This window comes from Felis catus, chromosome D1 (assembly GCF_018350175.1).
Source record: "Felis catus isolate Fca126 chromosome D1, F.catus_Fca126_mat1.0, whole genome shotgun sequence".
In the NCBI taxonomy this organism is placed as follows: Eukaryota; Metazoa; Chordata; class Mammalia; order Carnivora; family Felidae; genus Felis; species Felis catus.
In genome coordinates, this window is record NC_058377.1 from 98,461,226 (window position 1) to 98,476,113 (window position 14,888).

General features: G+C 53.6%; 1 protein-coding gene across 9 annotated transcripts in view; it reads right to left on the reverse strand.

Moving 5' to 3' along the window:
• Nucleotides 1–2,894: 2,894 nt before the first annotated feature.
• The window catches only part of AMBRA1 (autophagy and beclin 1 regulator 1), a 179,078-nt gene continuing 167,084 nt past the window's right edge, over nt 2,895–14,888 (reverse strand). For 8 of the 9 annotated variants that reach the window (XM_011286779.4, XM_011286778.4, XM_011286774.4 and 5 more), the window contains 3 exons: nt 12,075–12,167; nt 10,336–10,529; nt 2,895–4,491 (listed from right to left, as the gene is read on the reverse strand). In XM_011286779.4, the coding sequence (XP_011285081.1) occupies nt 3,989–4,491; nt 10,336–10,529; nt 12,075–12,167 (790 nt within the window). In that variant the 3' untranslated portion in view covers nt 2,895–3,988. Of the gene's footprint in view, nt 4,492–10,335; nt 10,530–12,074; nt 12,168–14,888 lie in introns of those variants that run through there. The other variant, XR_002145883.3, reaches the window with a different exon arrangement.

Genomic DNA, 14,888 nt, shown 5'->3' on the forward strand with positions numbered 1-14,888 from the left:
ATGTTGGCCGCCGGGCAGCCAGAGAAGAGGGGCCGTCGGGGCCTGGGAAGGAGCTGGAGAGAAGACAGGCAACAGTCCGCCAGGGAGAAAGAAGCTCGCCCATCGCGCACAATGCCCGCTTGGCCCCCCACCCCCACCGCCTGGCTCCCCGTTCCCGAACTCCAGGCCGGAGAAGGGGTGCGCATCCTCCCTCCAGCCCTAGGATGGGACGGGAACCCATTCAGCCGCGGCCTGGTGGGCGACTTCACTGATGCCTGTGAGGGAAAGCTGATTGCCCAAGGTCACCTGGGGCGGAGCCCGGAACGAGACCCCAGAGGGCGAGCTGCGGGTCTCTTAAGGTCTCCGCGAACCTCAGTGGCCGGAGCCTGAGGATTCGGGGCCTTGCCTGCGCGAAGCGGGAGGGCCTGGGAGTCTGCGGCTGAGGCGCCCGCGGGACTGAGTCGGTGGCTTCAGCACCTCGGAGAGCTCCGCCCGGCCGCCGCGACACCCGCGTTTCCGCCTCCACCGGAGATGGCCCTTCCTGGGGCCAGCCAGGGTTGGATTCGTCTCCCCACGCCTAGGCCCTGAGGCCTGTCACCCCCAAACTCTTTGAGCACAAACACCCGGTTAACCTTCAGACCGCTGATTCCTTGTCCTGGAAAAACAACATAGGTCCCGCCCCCCCCCCTCCCCCGCCCCGCCTTGCTCCAGGACAGGGTGGGGGTGCTGTGAGGGGGACTGCAGAGGCAGGTAAGGCAGTGGGAGGAGAGGCGGCAGGAGCTGCCAGAGAAGGGGTAGGAACTGGGGCAAGACCCAGCGCTGCGGGGCTTTTGGTATGTTCTCCATGCTGAATGAGGTGAAGGTCCAGACCAGTGCTCCCCAGGGCAGCTGGAGTTGGCTGTCTAGGTAAGAGTGAGAAGCCATCGTCCTTTACATGAATGATCTGGTCTCCCATGAGCCTCATAACCAATGTCCAAAGAAGCTATTGTTCTTGCCCCCACTTCACAGGTGAGGAAACAGGCTCAGTTGGTTCCTAGGACAATCAGATGACAGTCCTGCCTTTGTTCCACTTTGTCATATCTCTCCTAGGGTCCAGGACAGGGTAGCGCTCCTAGGAAGGTGGTAGTGTTGTGTGTGTGTGGAATGGAGGGGTTGGGGAGGCCAGATACTTAAAAAGTTAAACAAGGGAAACAAGCCAGGCCAAGGACGGAAAGCCACAGAAACCAGAGATGTCTCCAACCATTGCCTTGTGTTCCAAAGAAACTGTTATCAGGCAAAGCTGCTTCCATTTCCCTGAAATCCTTACCATTGGGTGGGGTTGACCCCTCCAATTCAGAACCGACAGTAGGACTGTGGAGAGCCAAGGGACCTAATTTTGTCCTGGGCCCTTGGGCCCAATTGGCTCCACAGACAACTTGGGTCCATAGAACTTCTCTGAACCTAATTCCTTGTCTCTAGATGGGATTGCCAAGCTCTGCCCTGCTGACCCAACTTGTTACGAGAAGGGGCCCGGAGGCTTTACTACTAGTAGAGGATTCTATCCACCAGGCAAGGGCTTTCCAAGGAAAAGGGTTGATGTGAAGACGGAAAGGCTGTAGGAGCCTCTGAGAGGTAGCTGCTGGGTTCATCCTTGGCCAGACAGGGCAGACGCAAGGGTTAAGACGCAAGGCAGACAGGACCAAATTTGGATCATCTCATCCACCAGGCTTCTTCATACCCTGTTTTCCAAAATAACAAAGTAGGGTTCCCCTCTGGGTTTAAATCATGGCTCCATCAGTTAGATGTGTGGTCTGGGGGTAACACCAGTACTCAGAGGGCTTTTGTGATGAGAATCAAAATAAGAATCCTTGGCGCCTGGTTTACACTAAACAAATTCATAGTCCCTACTGTCAAAACAAGGAATTCTTCCTCTCCCTGGGGGGTGGGGTTGGGGGGGGGGGAATATGTGGGTAGAGTGCAGGGATTGCAGTGGGGTGCTCTTCTTCCATCCTTCAGTAACTCATATCCCCACCTCTTCAAGGAAGCCTGGTCCTAACCGCTCCAGTGCTCTCTGACCTCGAATGACTCGAAATTATAGAGCTGCAAGTAACTTTAAGAGGTTACATAATCCAAGCCCTGTATCCTACTACAAGGGAGGAAAGCGAAGCAAAGAAAAGGCTTGCCCAAGGTCACACAGCTAGCTGATGTGTCTTTTAGTCCAGAGTCCACTCTTACAATTTGCTAGAAAATTCCAGTGTTTGTGACTATGTAATAACTCTTCACATTTTCACACTGTTTTGTATTACTTGCTCAACCATTTGATCTTTTGGTTTTGTCCCTGTTGGGATAGAATCTGTAATTCTACATGCCCCATAGCATCTGGGACAGAGGCACACAAGAGACAGTCAAGAAATAGCTGTTGCTGGCAAAAATCCCTGGGGTGGCTCTGTTTTTCCTGTGCGCTTCTGTAAGAGTGGGGCAAATATCGTTCCCCTACTTTCTAGCAAATGGCATTTTGAGGGATGCCTGTAGACAAGACCAAGCTCCCTTCCTGGCCAGCCCAGACACCCATTATGGGTGGTTTCTGGAGACTAGAGGGGACCCGGCTTTTTGGCCAGTTACATCTTCATTCCAGACCCACAGTCCTGGGTAGGAAGCAATCAACAGTGACCTTCTGTCATTCCTACATACCCACCTGTCACTGTTAAGGCTGCCCTAATCGTTAGCAGACCTGGGGCAAGCAGGGGGTGGCGGTACAGAGACGTAGTATGAAGCCAGCTTCTTCTGAGGGGACAGATGGGGCTCCCCACGTAGGACAGCAGCCCCAGAAACAGTGCCTGAGAGAACCTGGGCCCAGCTTGGTTCAATGACCCTGCCCCCTACCAATCACCACCCCCTCCTCCATCCTCCATGGAAACAAACAGAGAAGAGCCTGGTGAGGGCCATGTCATCACTTTAATGATGTAGATCTTTGGTGTTTCCCTCATTAGCAGTCAGACTATCCCCTCTCCTCCCACCACAATGTTTCTATGATGAGTTACAAACAGAAAAGAAATCACATTTTCATACTAAAAACAAAATAATCAGAGCCTTGATTTCTCCACTAGAAACTACACGTACAGTTCAAGATTCCACATGCAACACCTTAAATCACAGACCGAGACCTCACATTCTGACCTGGAGTCTCATCCCCTCCCCCAGCCTTGGGCTGGCTTTGGCCTAGGCTCAGCTAATACTGCCACCCACAGGTGCTGCTCTGAGGGCCTGGGGGCCGGGGGAGAGGAGCCTGGTGGACAAGCCCTGGGGGCCGGCCAGCCTACACCCCCCACTCCTGAGTGAGGACCTGCCCACCATCCCTTGACTCCATCCTCTACCAGGCAAGCAGGCTGCCCCCCCTCCCTTCACTCCATGGTTGTCCCCCATCAGTAAGTGCAGGAAGTCCCTGTCCTCAGGAATCTGGGAGCCTGGCCTGACCCTGACTGTGGTCTCTAGGGGATAAGATGATACAGAGAGGCTGAAGCTCTGGAAGGCTCAGAGATGGAGGTGGTTCCTGGGGGCCAGGCTGCTCCTCCTGCTCTTGGGCTCCTAGTGGCTCTGCCCATGCAACAGGTAGTCAGGGCAAAGGTGCCCCACTGGCCACTGTCCAGGATGGTTTGGCCCAGATCTGGAAGACGGTTCACCCTTCTAAGGCTCTCTGCCCAGGAGCGAGTCTCTTAAGCCATGTTTCTAAGAGAAAGGGGGGGGGGGGGGTTCATGGCAGGGATAGCCACTTCCTCCTCCATTCACACGTAGCACAGCAGCATGGCTCCCCTGGGCTCCAGATCCTGGAAGGTTCTAGTCCCCTGAGGCAAGCCTTGCCCATTCGACTGCCTCATGCCCACTGACTCTGACTTCCTCTCGACCCCCCACCCTCTTGCTCCTGTTCCCTGATGCAGCCCGCAGCTCTTCCGCGTGTACAGTTCCGAGTCAGCTGTGAGGTCCGGTTTCTGCTCAGCGGTTCGAGGGGAAGCACCAGTACACACGTGTGTCTCTACCTGTTCCGTGGCTCCCTGCTGGGGCCTGCAGCTTCCCCCCTGCTGCCACCACCGCCATCAGCGAGGTGGTTGTTATTGGTCAGGTCGCAGTGCAGGGCTGGTCCTTCGGTGCTGGGAAGGGGGAGGGGGAGGGGGGCGGGGACAGGGGAGGAAGAGGGCAGGGTGGGCTGGGGCAGCTCCCGCCCAGGGACACCAGGCTGGTCCCAGCAGGCTGTCCGGGGGCTCAGGCCCCGCTCTGCCAGCTGCCCAGGCTCCGGGAGCAGTCCCCGAGAGGCGGAGGGCCGGGGCGAGGAGGCGCGGGCGGCCGCGGGCTCAGCGCCCGTCTGGGAGCCACGGTGGATGCGGTGGCTGACGATGATGCTGTTGCCGAAGCCGCCCATGGAGGCCATGGTGGTGCTCTGCTCTCGCTGCACCACAGCTGTCATGCCCCCTTCTGCCATCAGCCGCTGGATCCTGCTGAGGGCATCTTCCCCGCTCGCACCAGACTCCGAGCCCTCACCTAGAAGGCATGGAACACAAGACAGAGGGAATTCGTGGCTGGCCGGGGCCTCTGAGGCAGGCAGGCCACCGTGAGTAGGAGCTGGGGGATTCTTTGCCAAAAGCGAAAATGAGAAGAGTCTAATTCCCTCCTTCTGAGAATCAGAGACTTGAAAGCTAGACAAGACTCCCCAAACGATCATCATTTCCGTTTCTGTTTTACCAGTGGGGAAACTGAGGCTTAGGATGGCATGAGGTGACCAAGGCCACTCAGCCAGTTAAGAAGCAGAGCTGGACCAGAAGACCCTTCCGACACAAGTGGCAGACTAATTACCACACGAGTGAAGGGGACTGAGGTGGATGCAGATGGCTTGCTTTGTCTGCCCTCTGCCTGTCTTGGGTAACCTGGGAGAGACCCAGCCCCGGACAGGGCATGCTGCCTGGTCTGTAGAAAGAGACGGCAACTACAGGGTATGGCCCAAAAGCAAACAGTCTGCTCTACTTCATTTCAAATCTGCTGTCTTTTCTGTGTTTTGTTTACTTTCTAAAAGCCCACAAGGAAGACTGGATTTTTAACTGTTCCCTAGAAGGTATTCTGTCTCCTCTCTTCCTCCTTTCCCCACCAGCTTTCCCAAGCTGTTTCCCATTTACTATTCTCCTTGGGCTGGGCTGGATGCCTGATACCCTCATCTTCCCCTGGAGACAGCCAACTGCCCAGACCTGAGGCTTCAGCCCAAATCTCCAGGGAGAGAAAGAAGGTTCTGTTCCTTCCCCAAAGGCCTGAGCATTCCTTTGTGTGGGAGCAGAGGAGACTTAGGCTCAAATCTGTCCCGCACTCACTAGCTGTGTGACCTTGAACAAGTCGCTTAACATCCACCTCCTTCAGTTTCCAGACTTTATAAAAGGGATGAAAACAACTAGCTTACACAGGGTAGAGGAAATGAGATAATGGCACACAGTGGGCACTCAGTCAGTGGTGGCTGTAGTGATTAACCTGGGGTCTGTGAGTGGGGCTCTGTCCTGAGGACCTTCCCTCCGCCTGTGCTCAGCCCTCGGTGGGCTGATCTGAGGCTGTGGGCAACTACGATCAAGGCTCCTGGGCTGCTAGGGCTGGCACTACTGAACTATCAATTTATTTCCTTTGGCTACTTGCTGGCCATTTTGGGATTTTGCAGATTTGGGGGCGCTGATGGTGAGGGTTTTTCTTTTTTGAGTACTTATTGTCAACAGCTATTTTTGTAAGACTTTTTTTGTTCCCTCCCTGTCCAGTCCCTTTTCTCCGCTTTCCTTATTAGAGCTGCATTTCCAGCCAGTTTCACAGCTTCATGGTGTCTAAAGCCCCATTAGATCTTTCCCTCCTTGTTAGTGCTTGGCAGTCTCATGTTATGGGTCTTAGATGATTCTCATCAACATTAAGCAGTGGGGACTCTGCCTGGGTTTTCACTTATGTGCGGCTTGCTTTTTTTCCCAGTCCACTCTACTTATCCACCGCCCCCCGCCCCCGCCACCCGCCGGCCCTCAAGGTGGCTGCCCTTCCAAACTTCCCCCTCAGAAAGCTCAGTGCCAACTCCCAGGGCAGAAGAAAAGGATCTGAAAGGTTCTCAGCACTTCTCTCAGGGGGAGAAGCCTTCCCACAGGGGGGCAGAGGGTAAGAGGAAAGGTCAACCTAGGGCCTCAGTGCCAGCAGAGCTACCACCCTGTGAGCCAAAAGAGCTGCCTGGCGAGGCCCCCTGGGGACCTCCTTGTGCTCACTGCCACCCCCACTGCTTTCCAAGAACTCTGTGCACTGAGGGCCTCCCCAGCTGGGTCTGGGATGTGCAGTGGGCTGGCCCAAGGCCCGCTGGCACTGGAACTCATTGTGCTGGGCTCTGTGCCTGGTGAACTATCAGCTCTTCTCATGTAGCTCACTTCCAGGGGCAGGACAGGGCTGCCTTGGCGCCCTAAGGGAGGTGCCACAGCCAGGCCCTCAGGGAGCCCAGCCCCGCCTGCCCTTTCCCACTGCACCCATGGCTCTGGTCTTGGCCACCTCTCACCATGACTGTGGCTGTATTCCCTGATCTTGCTGATCTCTCCCCTTTCCACCCAGCCTCCACGCTGCTATTACCATTCTTTTTTTTTTTTTTTTAAATTTTTTTTCAACGTTTTTTATTTATTTTTGGGACAGGCGAGACAGAGCATGAACGGGGGAGGGGCAGAGAGAGAGGGAGACACAGAATCGGAAACAGGCTCCAGGCTCTGACCCATCAGCCCAGAGCCCGACGCGGGGCTCGAACCCACGGACCGTGAGATCGTGACCTGGCTGAAGTCTGACGCTTAACCGACTGCGCCACCCAGGCGCCCCATCTGCTATTACCATTCTAATTAATCTCGGATTCACTGAGTTCTGGTTAAGTCCATAATCTGTTTAAAACCCAACAGCAACAAAAGCCCTCATAGTTGTCAGGATGCCTTAGCATTACATTTAAGGGCCTTCTGGTCAGGTCCGAGCCACTTCCCAGACTATCCCCTCTTCCTGCACCAATGACCACACCAAACCCAACTAGGCACTTCTGTGTGCCTTCCAATCCCCTGCTCACGTACACCAGGGACACACTGTGGATGTCAACGTCAATGTAAATACCACTCCACCGGCTCTCTCCCTGAGCCCTCGCAGTGTCCCACTCTTCTCTGTGTGAGTTATCTGTGGCTGTGGCATCTCCCTTCTGGTCTCCAAGTCCCTGAAGGTCTCAGAATAAGTTTTATTTATCTTTGGGTCCAGTGTCTAATGCACGGCTTACAGGTGCTTCAGACTTAAGGCAGTTTCTGAAACCCAGTCACATGTCGCTCCTCTGCTATGGGAGAAGTACTTACGTGTTTGTTTCCTTTCTGGATTTTTTTTTTTTTTTTAAATTTTAAGAGCAAGAGAGACTGAGAGAGAATCCCAGGCAGGCTCCGAGCTGTCAGCACAGAGTCCAATGTGGGGCTCAAACCCAAGAACCATGAGACTGTGACCTGAGTCAAAGTTGGATGCGCAGCAGACTGAGCCACCCAGTTGCCCCTGGACTTGCTTTTTGAAGGGAGAGATGATGGCTTCATCTCTGAATCGGATTCTCTCTGCAACACCTTTGGATTCATGGTGCCTAACACAGTATCATCCATAAAGTAAGTGCTCAAAAGAGACTGGATGGAAGAAGTTAAACTGTGCCCATGGACGACTTCCTCATGCTTGTGCACACAGCTGTGAGCTGTGCTTCTCTCTCGGGAACCCTAAGCCAAGGCTAAGAGCTGGCACTGGAGGCAGCTGGCACATTCTTCAAGAAAAAAACACACTGGGGCCTAAGGGAAAAGGCAGCCGTGGCTGGGGATCCAAGCTATTAGCTCGAGGAGCAGTGGTGGCCACAGAGGTTAATTCTACTGTCTCTTTCCCTAGCAAAAGCATTTCTTTTTGTCTTTGAAAAATGGGAAATTGAGTTAGTGTTGACAGGACATTTTTTCCTTGGCAAGTTCTAAGGTACTTTCTGGATGTGGATGCCAGGATGGGATCAGCAAGTTCCCATAAATGCCCTGTAACTGCATTTAATTCTGGGGCTGTCACTGACCAGAAGAGGGGAGCCAGGCTGAGTGGGAAGAGGAGCTGTGCTTCCTGCCCTCAGGGGACCCGCTGGCTTTCTAGTCCCTCACTTTCCACATTCGCTTTTCTCTGGCCCCGGGCCCAGGCTACTGCAGTGGGGCTAATAACTCTCATCTTCACCAGACAAGAAGGAGCCCCGGGCAAGCCTTCTCTGAGATCAGAGACAGAAGAGTACAGCACAGCCACGCTCAGGGGTGGGCCCTTGCTCCGTTAAGTCCATTCATTCCACACACTTCCTGAGCACCTACTGTATGCCAGGCGGGCACTGTTTCAGTGAGGGGAGCAAGCAGTGAGCCCTGGGAACGCACCCCTCCCTTTCTGAGTGACAGGGTAGGGAAGGTTTAAAGGTGGACAAGCTAAAAAGCTGACACCTGCAAATTCCCCCTGGGGCAGGCTCTTCCTGGACATCCTAGAATGAGCGGAATGGGTTTTAATCAAATTTTTATAGAGCAAGAAAATGAGTAGTAGCCTGGGAACCTTTTGGTGCTGACGGGGAAGGGGCTAAGGGAGGGGCAGCCCCAGAGTGTGAATTACTCAGGTAGAGCTGCCTGCCCCACTAATCTAGCTGGGCCTCTAGTGAGTAGGGATGTATCCCTCCTGGCCCCACCTCCTAGCTACGCCAACAAGAAGGGTTAGCTAACTTAACTAAGGGTTTCTTCTACATGTTCTGGCAGGTGTGGCCGCCAGTTCGCCAGTAAGGTGAGAGAGGAGGCAGGGGTGGGGGTGGGGATGTGCAGAGCTGCCATGCCTGGCTGCTGGAAGGGGATGGGGGGGCCAGGGAGGACACCTGCACCCAAGGAGACTCTTGCTTCCCGGTCCCTTGCCTTGCTACCAGAGTGGTAGGAGTGGTAGGTGGTCCAGTGGGGTAATTAAGCCCCTCAGAACAAGGCTCCTGGCCCCAGGAGACATGAGGCTGGCCAGTGACACCCTTCCCTGCAACCCACACCTCTCTCTTACTTCTGTCTAGGTGAGGGTCTTCTGCAAAGGACTGGGATGCTAAGAAGGGTTGTGCTCCCGAGCTCTAGGCAAAGGTCACCGGGCCTCAGACAGATGCAGAGAGCTATCCAAGCCTACTCTGCCCACACTTCAGTGCCAGATGGCTACTCTTACTGAAGAGTGCTTCTGGCCTCTGAATGGTTCACCCTCCACCACCTGCTCTCCTTTATGGCGGGGGAGACAGGAAGGGAATGAGGTTCGGGCCTCTGAAACTGGCGAGAACCCCACAAAGAGTCACGGGCCTCAGCTGGGGAGGTGGCCTGGGCCACAGACCAAAAAAGGATTCAACTTTTAAAAATTTCAGTTCACTAACTAGAAATTATATAAAAATTAAAAAACAAATAAAAAATTTCAGTTGATGACGGTGAGAGGCACAGTGCCCTGTGGGGTGACTAGAGTGTGAAAAGCTATTCCCTGGGGGAGACACAGGTGAATTTGTTACACGCCTCATGCACACCATGGCTTTTCCTTCTGTGGACGTTTTTTTGAGCAAATGGCTCAACACAGACCTAAAGCATATGTGTCTGGCTGGAGGCTGCTGCCTTGTTTGGAGCTCCAACCGGCAAGGGGGCTGGGGTGGGGGTAAGGAGAGTGACTGAGTGAGAACAGCCTGCTTAACACAGCTGTCGACAGACTCCAAAGTGGCTCGAGCTCTACCGCTGGGAAGTGCTAATTGGTTCTCAGAAGTGTGAGGCCAGCACAGAGCCAGGGCTGATGCTGGCTGAGCTACACCTGAGGTAGGTGAAGGACGGGGCTGCTGGTATGCCGGCTGTAGCCAGAAGGGCAAGGAGCCATGGCTGTAATAGCAGCTTGACAAGCTATCCTGTGGGCTGGCCCTGGAAGCCCAAGGTCTGGTGTGCTTGACCGTGGAATAAGAGCTCGCACCAGTGAGTCTCTCTTGCAGTCTTTCCCATCTACACTACTTCCTGTGCGCTCTCTCCGGAAGAACAACCTGGGTCCTCCAAGTTTTAGAGGAGGAGGAGGTCAGGGTACTTGGTGGGAGTGGAGCAAAGCTGTAAGAGCAACTCAGCTTCCACTGGGTGGAAACAGTGACCCAGATCAGGGAGATGCTGTTCCTGCCTGAGGAGGCTCCTAACGCCACCAGGGGAACATTCCCCAAGCAGTCAGAGGGTAGTCATTCTGAGAGGGGAGGGCCCTTTCTCAGCACCACGGTCTCTGCGGACAGACCAGGAGGGGTGATGAAGGTCCCAAATGCCCATTCCCAGTCATATTTCCCCTCTGGTGTTACGTGACTCTTACCTTCACCGGGACCCAAAGCTGCTGTCCCTGGTTCCTGTATCTCCCTCTCCGTCTGCGTTTCTGCATTCTGCAGCTGAAGGGCCAGAGTCTGGGTGCCCTGAGATGTCACTGAGGTGGTAGGGTTCCGGGGTTGCAGCCCAATTGCATTCATCAGACCCATGTCTCTGTCAGTCCTCCACGTGGCTCTGCTGGTTCTAGGGAGGGAAGGGCAGACTGAAGTCAGGCAGGGTTTGGGACGGTAGGCCTCAGAGAGTTCCACTTGTTCCACGCCACTCCTCAGGGAACAGTCCCCTGGACCAGGGCCCACAGGCTAAGACGAGAAAGAAGCCCTGTGCTGCTGCAGCTACCTCCCAAAAGTAGTTAACTCAGCTGTGTCCTTTCTCCTCCAGATCAGGGCAAGCTCTGGGACAATGAGAGGAAGCTGCAGAACCATCCAATTTTGCAAAGCCAGTTAGTGCAGTCACTCCCTTAAACAATGAGGATTTTTCTGGGGAGGTAGAGAAGGCTCATCTTAAGACTCTTAGGGGCGCCTGGGTGGCTCAGTCGTTTAAGCATCTGACTTCGGCTCAGGTCATGATCTCGTGGTTCAAGAGTTCGAGCCCCGCATCAGGCTCCGTGCTCACAGCTTGGAGCCTGGAGCCTGCTTCGGATTCTGTGTCTCCCTTTCTCTCAGAGACTCTGTCTCTCTCTCAAAAATAAATAAACATTAAAAAAAAAAAAAAAAAAAAAGAACACCTCTTATCCACGTTCAGGAAGCCACCAGCTGAGATCTGTGGGACAAAGGGTGAGCAGTAGAAGGGACCTTTCCTCTCTTAGCTTTTCCTTCCTTCCTTCTAACTATATGCTGACAAGATTCCAGTTTAAATTCCTGGAATTTCCACTGGATCTCCACTTTGGAGGAAAAGCATCAGGATTCTTATGAGGCCCTTCTGGGCTCCTCCTTCAGGGCCTTCTGACAACAGACCCTTGAAGGTAGGCAGCCCAGCTGACCTATGAATAACGCCCAGGCCCAAAGGTAGCACCCCTTTCCTTGCACATTTCCCAGGCACTGACCCTTGGGATAGATACAGCTGGCAGCAGAGGGGGCCCAGGACTTCCATGACAGTCACCAGCTACTCATTTCTAGCTGCTTCTGGGGACTATTCTTCTAGCCATGTCCTGTAATTCTTCCAGAAAGCAGTGATGCCCTTGCATGTATTACTGACCCATCACTTTTTTCTCATAATGTTTCAGTCTTCCTTAATACATTGATAAGAGGATCAGTACGAGGTTCCTACTCTAACTGGCTCCTGGGATGTGTCTGTCCCTGGGTGCTAGCTCCGGGCAGCTTGGTCCCTGAGGCCCTGGTCACCTGCGGTATTGTCCACAGATTCTCCCTGGGCTCCCAGCACTCTTCTTGTGGACAGCATCCCTCCCTAGTGCTCTGTCTTCTCCCGTCACCCCAGTGTGCCTAGATACCATGGCCAGGATGGGAGAAGCCCACAGGATGTCCTAGCTTATTCTCAGTCAAGACTCTAAGAGCAGAGCATGTTCTTGTCCTTTGCCATAGAATACTTTTCTCGAATCCAACTGTGTGCAAAAGCTCAATGCATGAAGCAGATCAAAGAGGAGCTGCTGTGGCTGAGGAGAGGCACCCAGAGAGCCCCGGAGCAGTCTGAGGGCACTGCTTGAGAGCCCACTGGAAACAGGAGGAAGGGACAGGCCTCCAACAGCTGTGCCCTCCTCCTTCCCAAACTCACCCTGGCCTTTCACTGCTCCTGCTGCTGGAGTGGACAGTGAAGACAGTCTCGTTTAGCTGGTCCCAGTAGTACTCAACACCAGAGTTCAAGGCCCTGAAAAGCAGTTGGGAAGGGTGGAGGAGAAAAGGTGGAGAGCATTAGAAAGAGAATGGCCAGAACTCCTTACACCTCCTAGGCTCTGTGGCCTGTGGCCTGGTAGCCCTCCTTCATCTCTCCTTTGTCTCTCTTGGGGCTGAGCTGAGACAAGGACTGGAGATTTCCACCAGGAAGCGCAGTGCTGGAGCAGTGCGGACAAATCTCCAACAGCCCAAATGCCTGTAGTGGTGGGTTTTTAGCCTCTTCCTTCCTCTGAACAGTGCCTCACCAGCTCCTCCTCAGGCCTAAGAGATAGCTAAAAAATAGCCACACTGTACGCAGGCAGTGGGCTGAGTGTTCTTCAGGCATAAAGAAAGGAGCTAAGATAGCAAATGAGAGACTGGGGAGGCCCTGGAGGGACGGGGTGCCACAGACAGCCCTGCCTCAAGTGTGGGCTTAGTGATCCGAAATAGAGAAAGCACAGGCTCCTGCCACTGGGTCTTCCCTGCTGCCGTGGGGCAGGGAGGAAGGAAAACCAGGGCATCTTGCCATTCTTAATTTGCCTGGAGCTCAGAAGTCTAAGCAGGGAAAAGCCCCCACGGAGCCAGAATAGTCCACAAGGCTTTCTATTCTAGACCTAGAGCCTCCTTTGCCAGGGCAGGCTGGGCTAGCAGTGGGGAAAGGTGCTCCTAGAGAAGACGGCCCTGTGAGTGTCCCCATACTTCCTACTGGCGTAGAAGACAGACCCTCGAGTGGCCACTGGCCGCACTGCTGACAGCGGAGAGGAGTTTCTATCTGTCCAGTTCTCCAGATTGCCAACCTTGCCCTGCTTCCTCCTTTCCCTGTAATGGACCATCAAGCGGTTCTGCCAGTGTCATAGGGCACCGCTGCCAGGAGGGAAGCAGTGGCTTCTGACGTTTCCATGATGACTTACCATCACAGGCAGCAGCCCCGTTACACAGACTGCTTTGCTTTTAAAGATTCTTTCCAGGAAGAGGCGTTACCTAGCAGTCACTGTGGTTGAGGGTGGGGTGCTGTGCTGAAGGTGTGGATAGGAGATGAGGAAGAGGTGTCTGGGCCCATCAGAACTTTGGTGTCCCTGGGGCGTCCAGCTGGCTCAGTGCGAAGAGCATGAGACTCCTGGACCTCGGGATCATGAGTTCAAGCCCCACCCTGGGCACAGACCTCACTTTAAAATTAAAAAACAAAAAAAACAAAAAAAACCAGAACTCTGGTGTCCCTGTGGAGACTGTTAAGAGATACTCAAAACAGCCAGTTCTGCTCTTAAATGAGACAGGGCATGAGCACTGTGCTTGAAGAGCACAGCCGTGGACTGAACTGTACCCCCCCCAAATCCATATATTGGAACACTATCCCCCAGTGTGACTATAGCTGGACATAGGGTCTTTAGGAGGTAGTTAAGGTGAAATGAGGTCATGCAGGTAAGACTCTAATCCAACAGAGCTGTGGCTTTATAAGAAAGTAAGAAAATGGGGTGCCTGGCTGGCTCAGTCAGTGGAGCATGTGACTCTTGATCTCGGGGTTGTAAAGTTCAACACCCACACTGTGTGTAGAGATTACTTAAAAATAAAGTTTAAAACAAAAAAACAAAAAACAAACAAGAAAAAAGAAGAACAAGGGTAAGAAAGAGATCTCATGCACGCGCTCTCTCTCTTCACCACTGTGTGAGGACACAGTGAGAAGACAGCCCTTACAAGAACCCAACCATGTTGGCCCCTGATCTGAGACTTCAGCCTTCAGAGCTGTGAGGAAATAAATTTCTGTTGATTAAGCCCTCCAGCCTGTGGTGGTCTGCTTTGGATGCCCAAGCTAAGACAAGCTCCAGCGAAAGCTAGCTTTTCAACTGAGAGGCCTAGGTCATTTTCCTTGAACGGCAGAACTTCTTCAATAAAGAGCAGAGAAATCAGGGGCACCTGGGTGGCTCAATTAGTTAAGTGTCTGACTTCGGCTCAGGTCATGATCTTACGGTTCATGGGTTCGAGCCCTGCGTCAGGCTCTGTGCTGACAGCTCAGAGCCTGGAGCCTGCTTCGGATTCTGTGTCTCCCTCTTTCTCTGCCCCTTGCCCGCTTGCATTCTCTTTCTCAAAAATAAATAAACATTAAAAAAAAAAAAAGCAGAGAAATCAAAGCCAGTGGGTCAAGAGGATAAGCCAGGAAAAGACAGCTGTGGGGGAGTCAAGTAAGGTGCTTCCTTCCTAAACAGGATTAGCCAGGATGGGCACCTGACAGGGCTCGGATGAGGAGGGACTGTGTGTCAGGAGGCTGTGCTACTGCAGGTGAAAGGAAACCAACCTAGGCCTGAGCCCCTTATCTGTCTTTCAAGGGTCACGAAGATTCTGGGGACTGGGCTTCACCTGAGGGCACACCAGCATCTTTGGAGGGAAAGGGCCACAGCCAGACACAAGTACCCTTCATTCCCTGCTCTGTACTAACCCCTCTTGGCTACTCCTGAGGGCCTGCTGGGCTGCGGATTTGGTGTGATCTTCAAACCATCCCTTTAAGAAGGAGCAGCTCCTTCCCCTTTGGAACATTCAGCTATTTTTGTGGGCATTGTCTGAGAACAGCAGGGCGCTGCAGGGCACAGGTGACAGGAGAGGACCTTCCATTAGGGAAGAGGCAAATGGCTAGAGGTCAACAGCAGAGACCTCCAAAAACAAAGTCATCACTATAGCTTCTGATGAGCCAAATCCTGGCTGCATGAGGCACCATGTGAAGCCA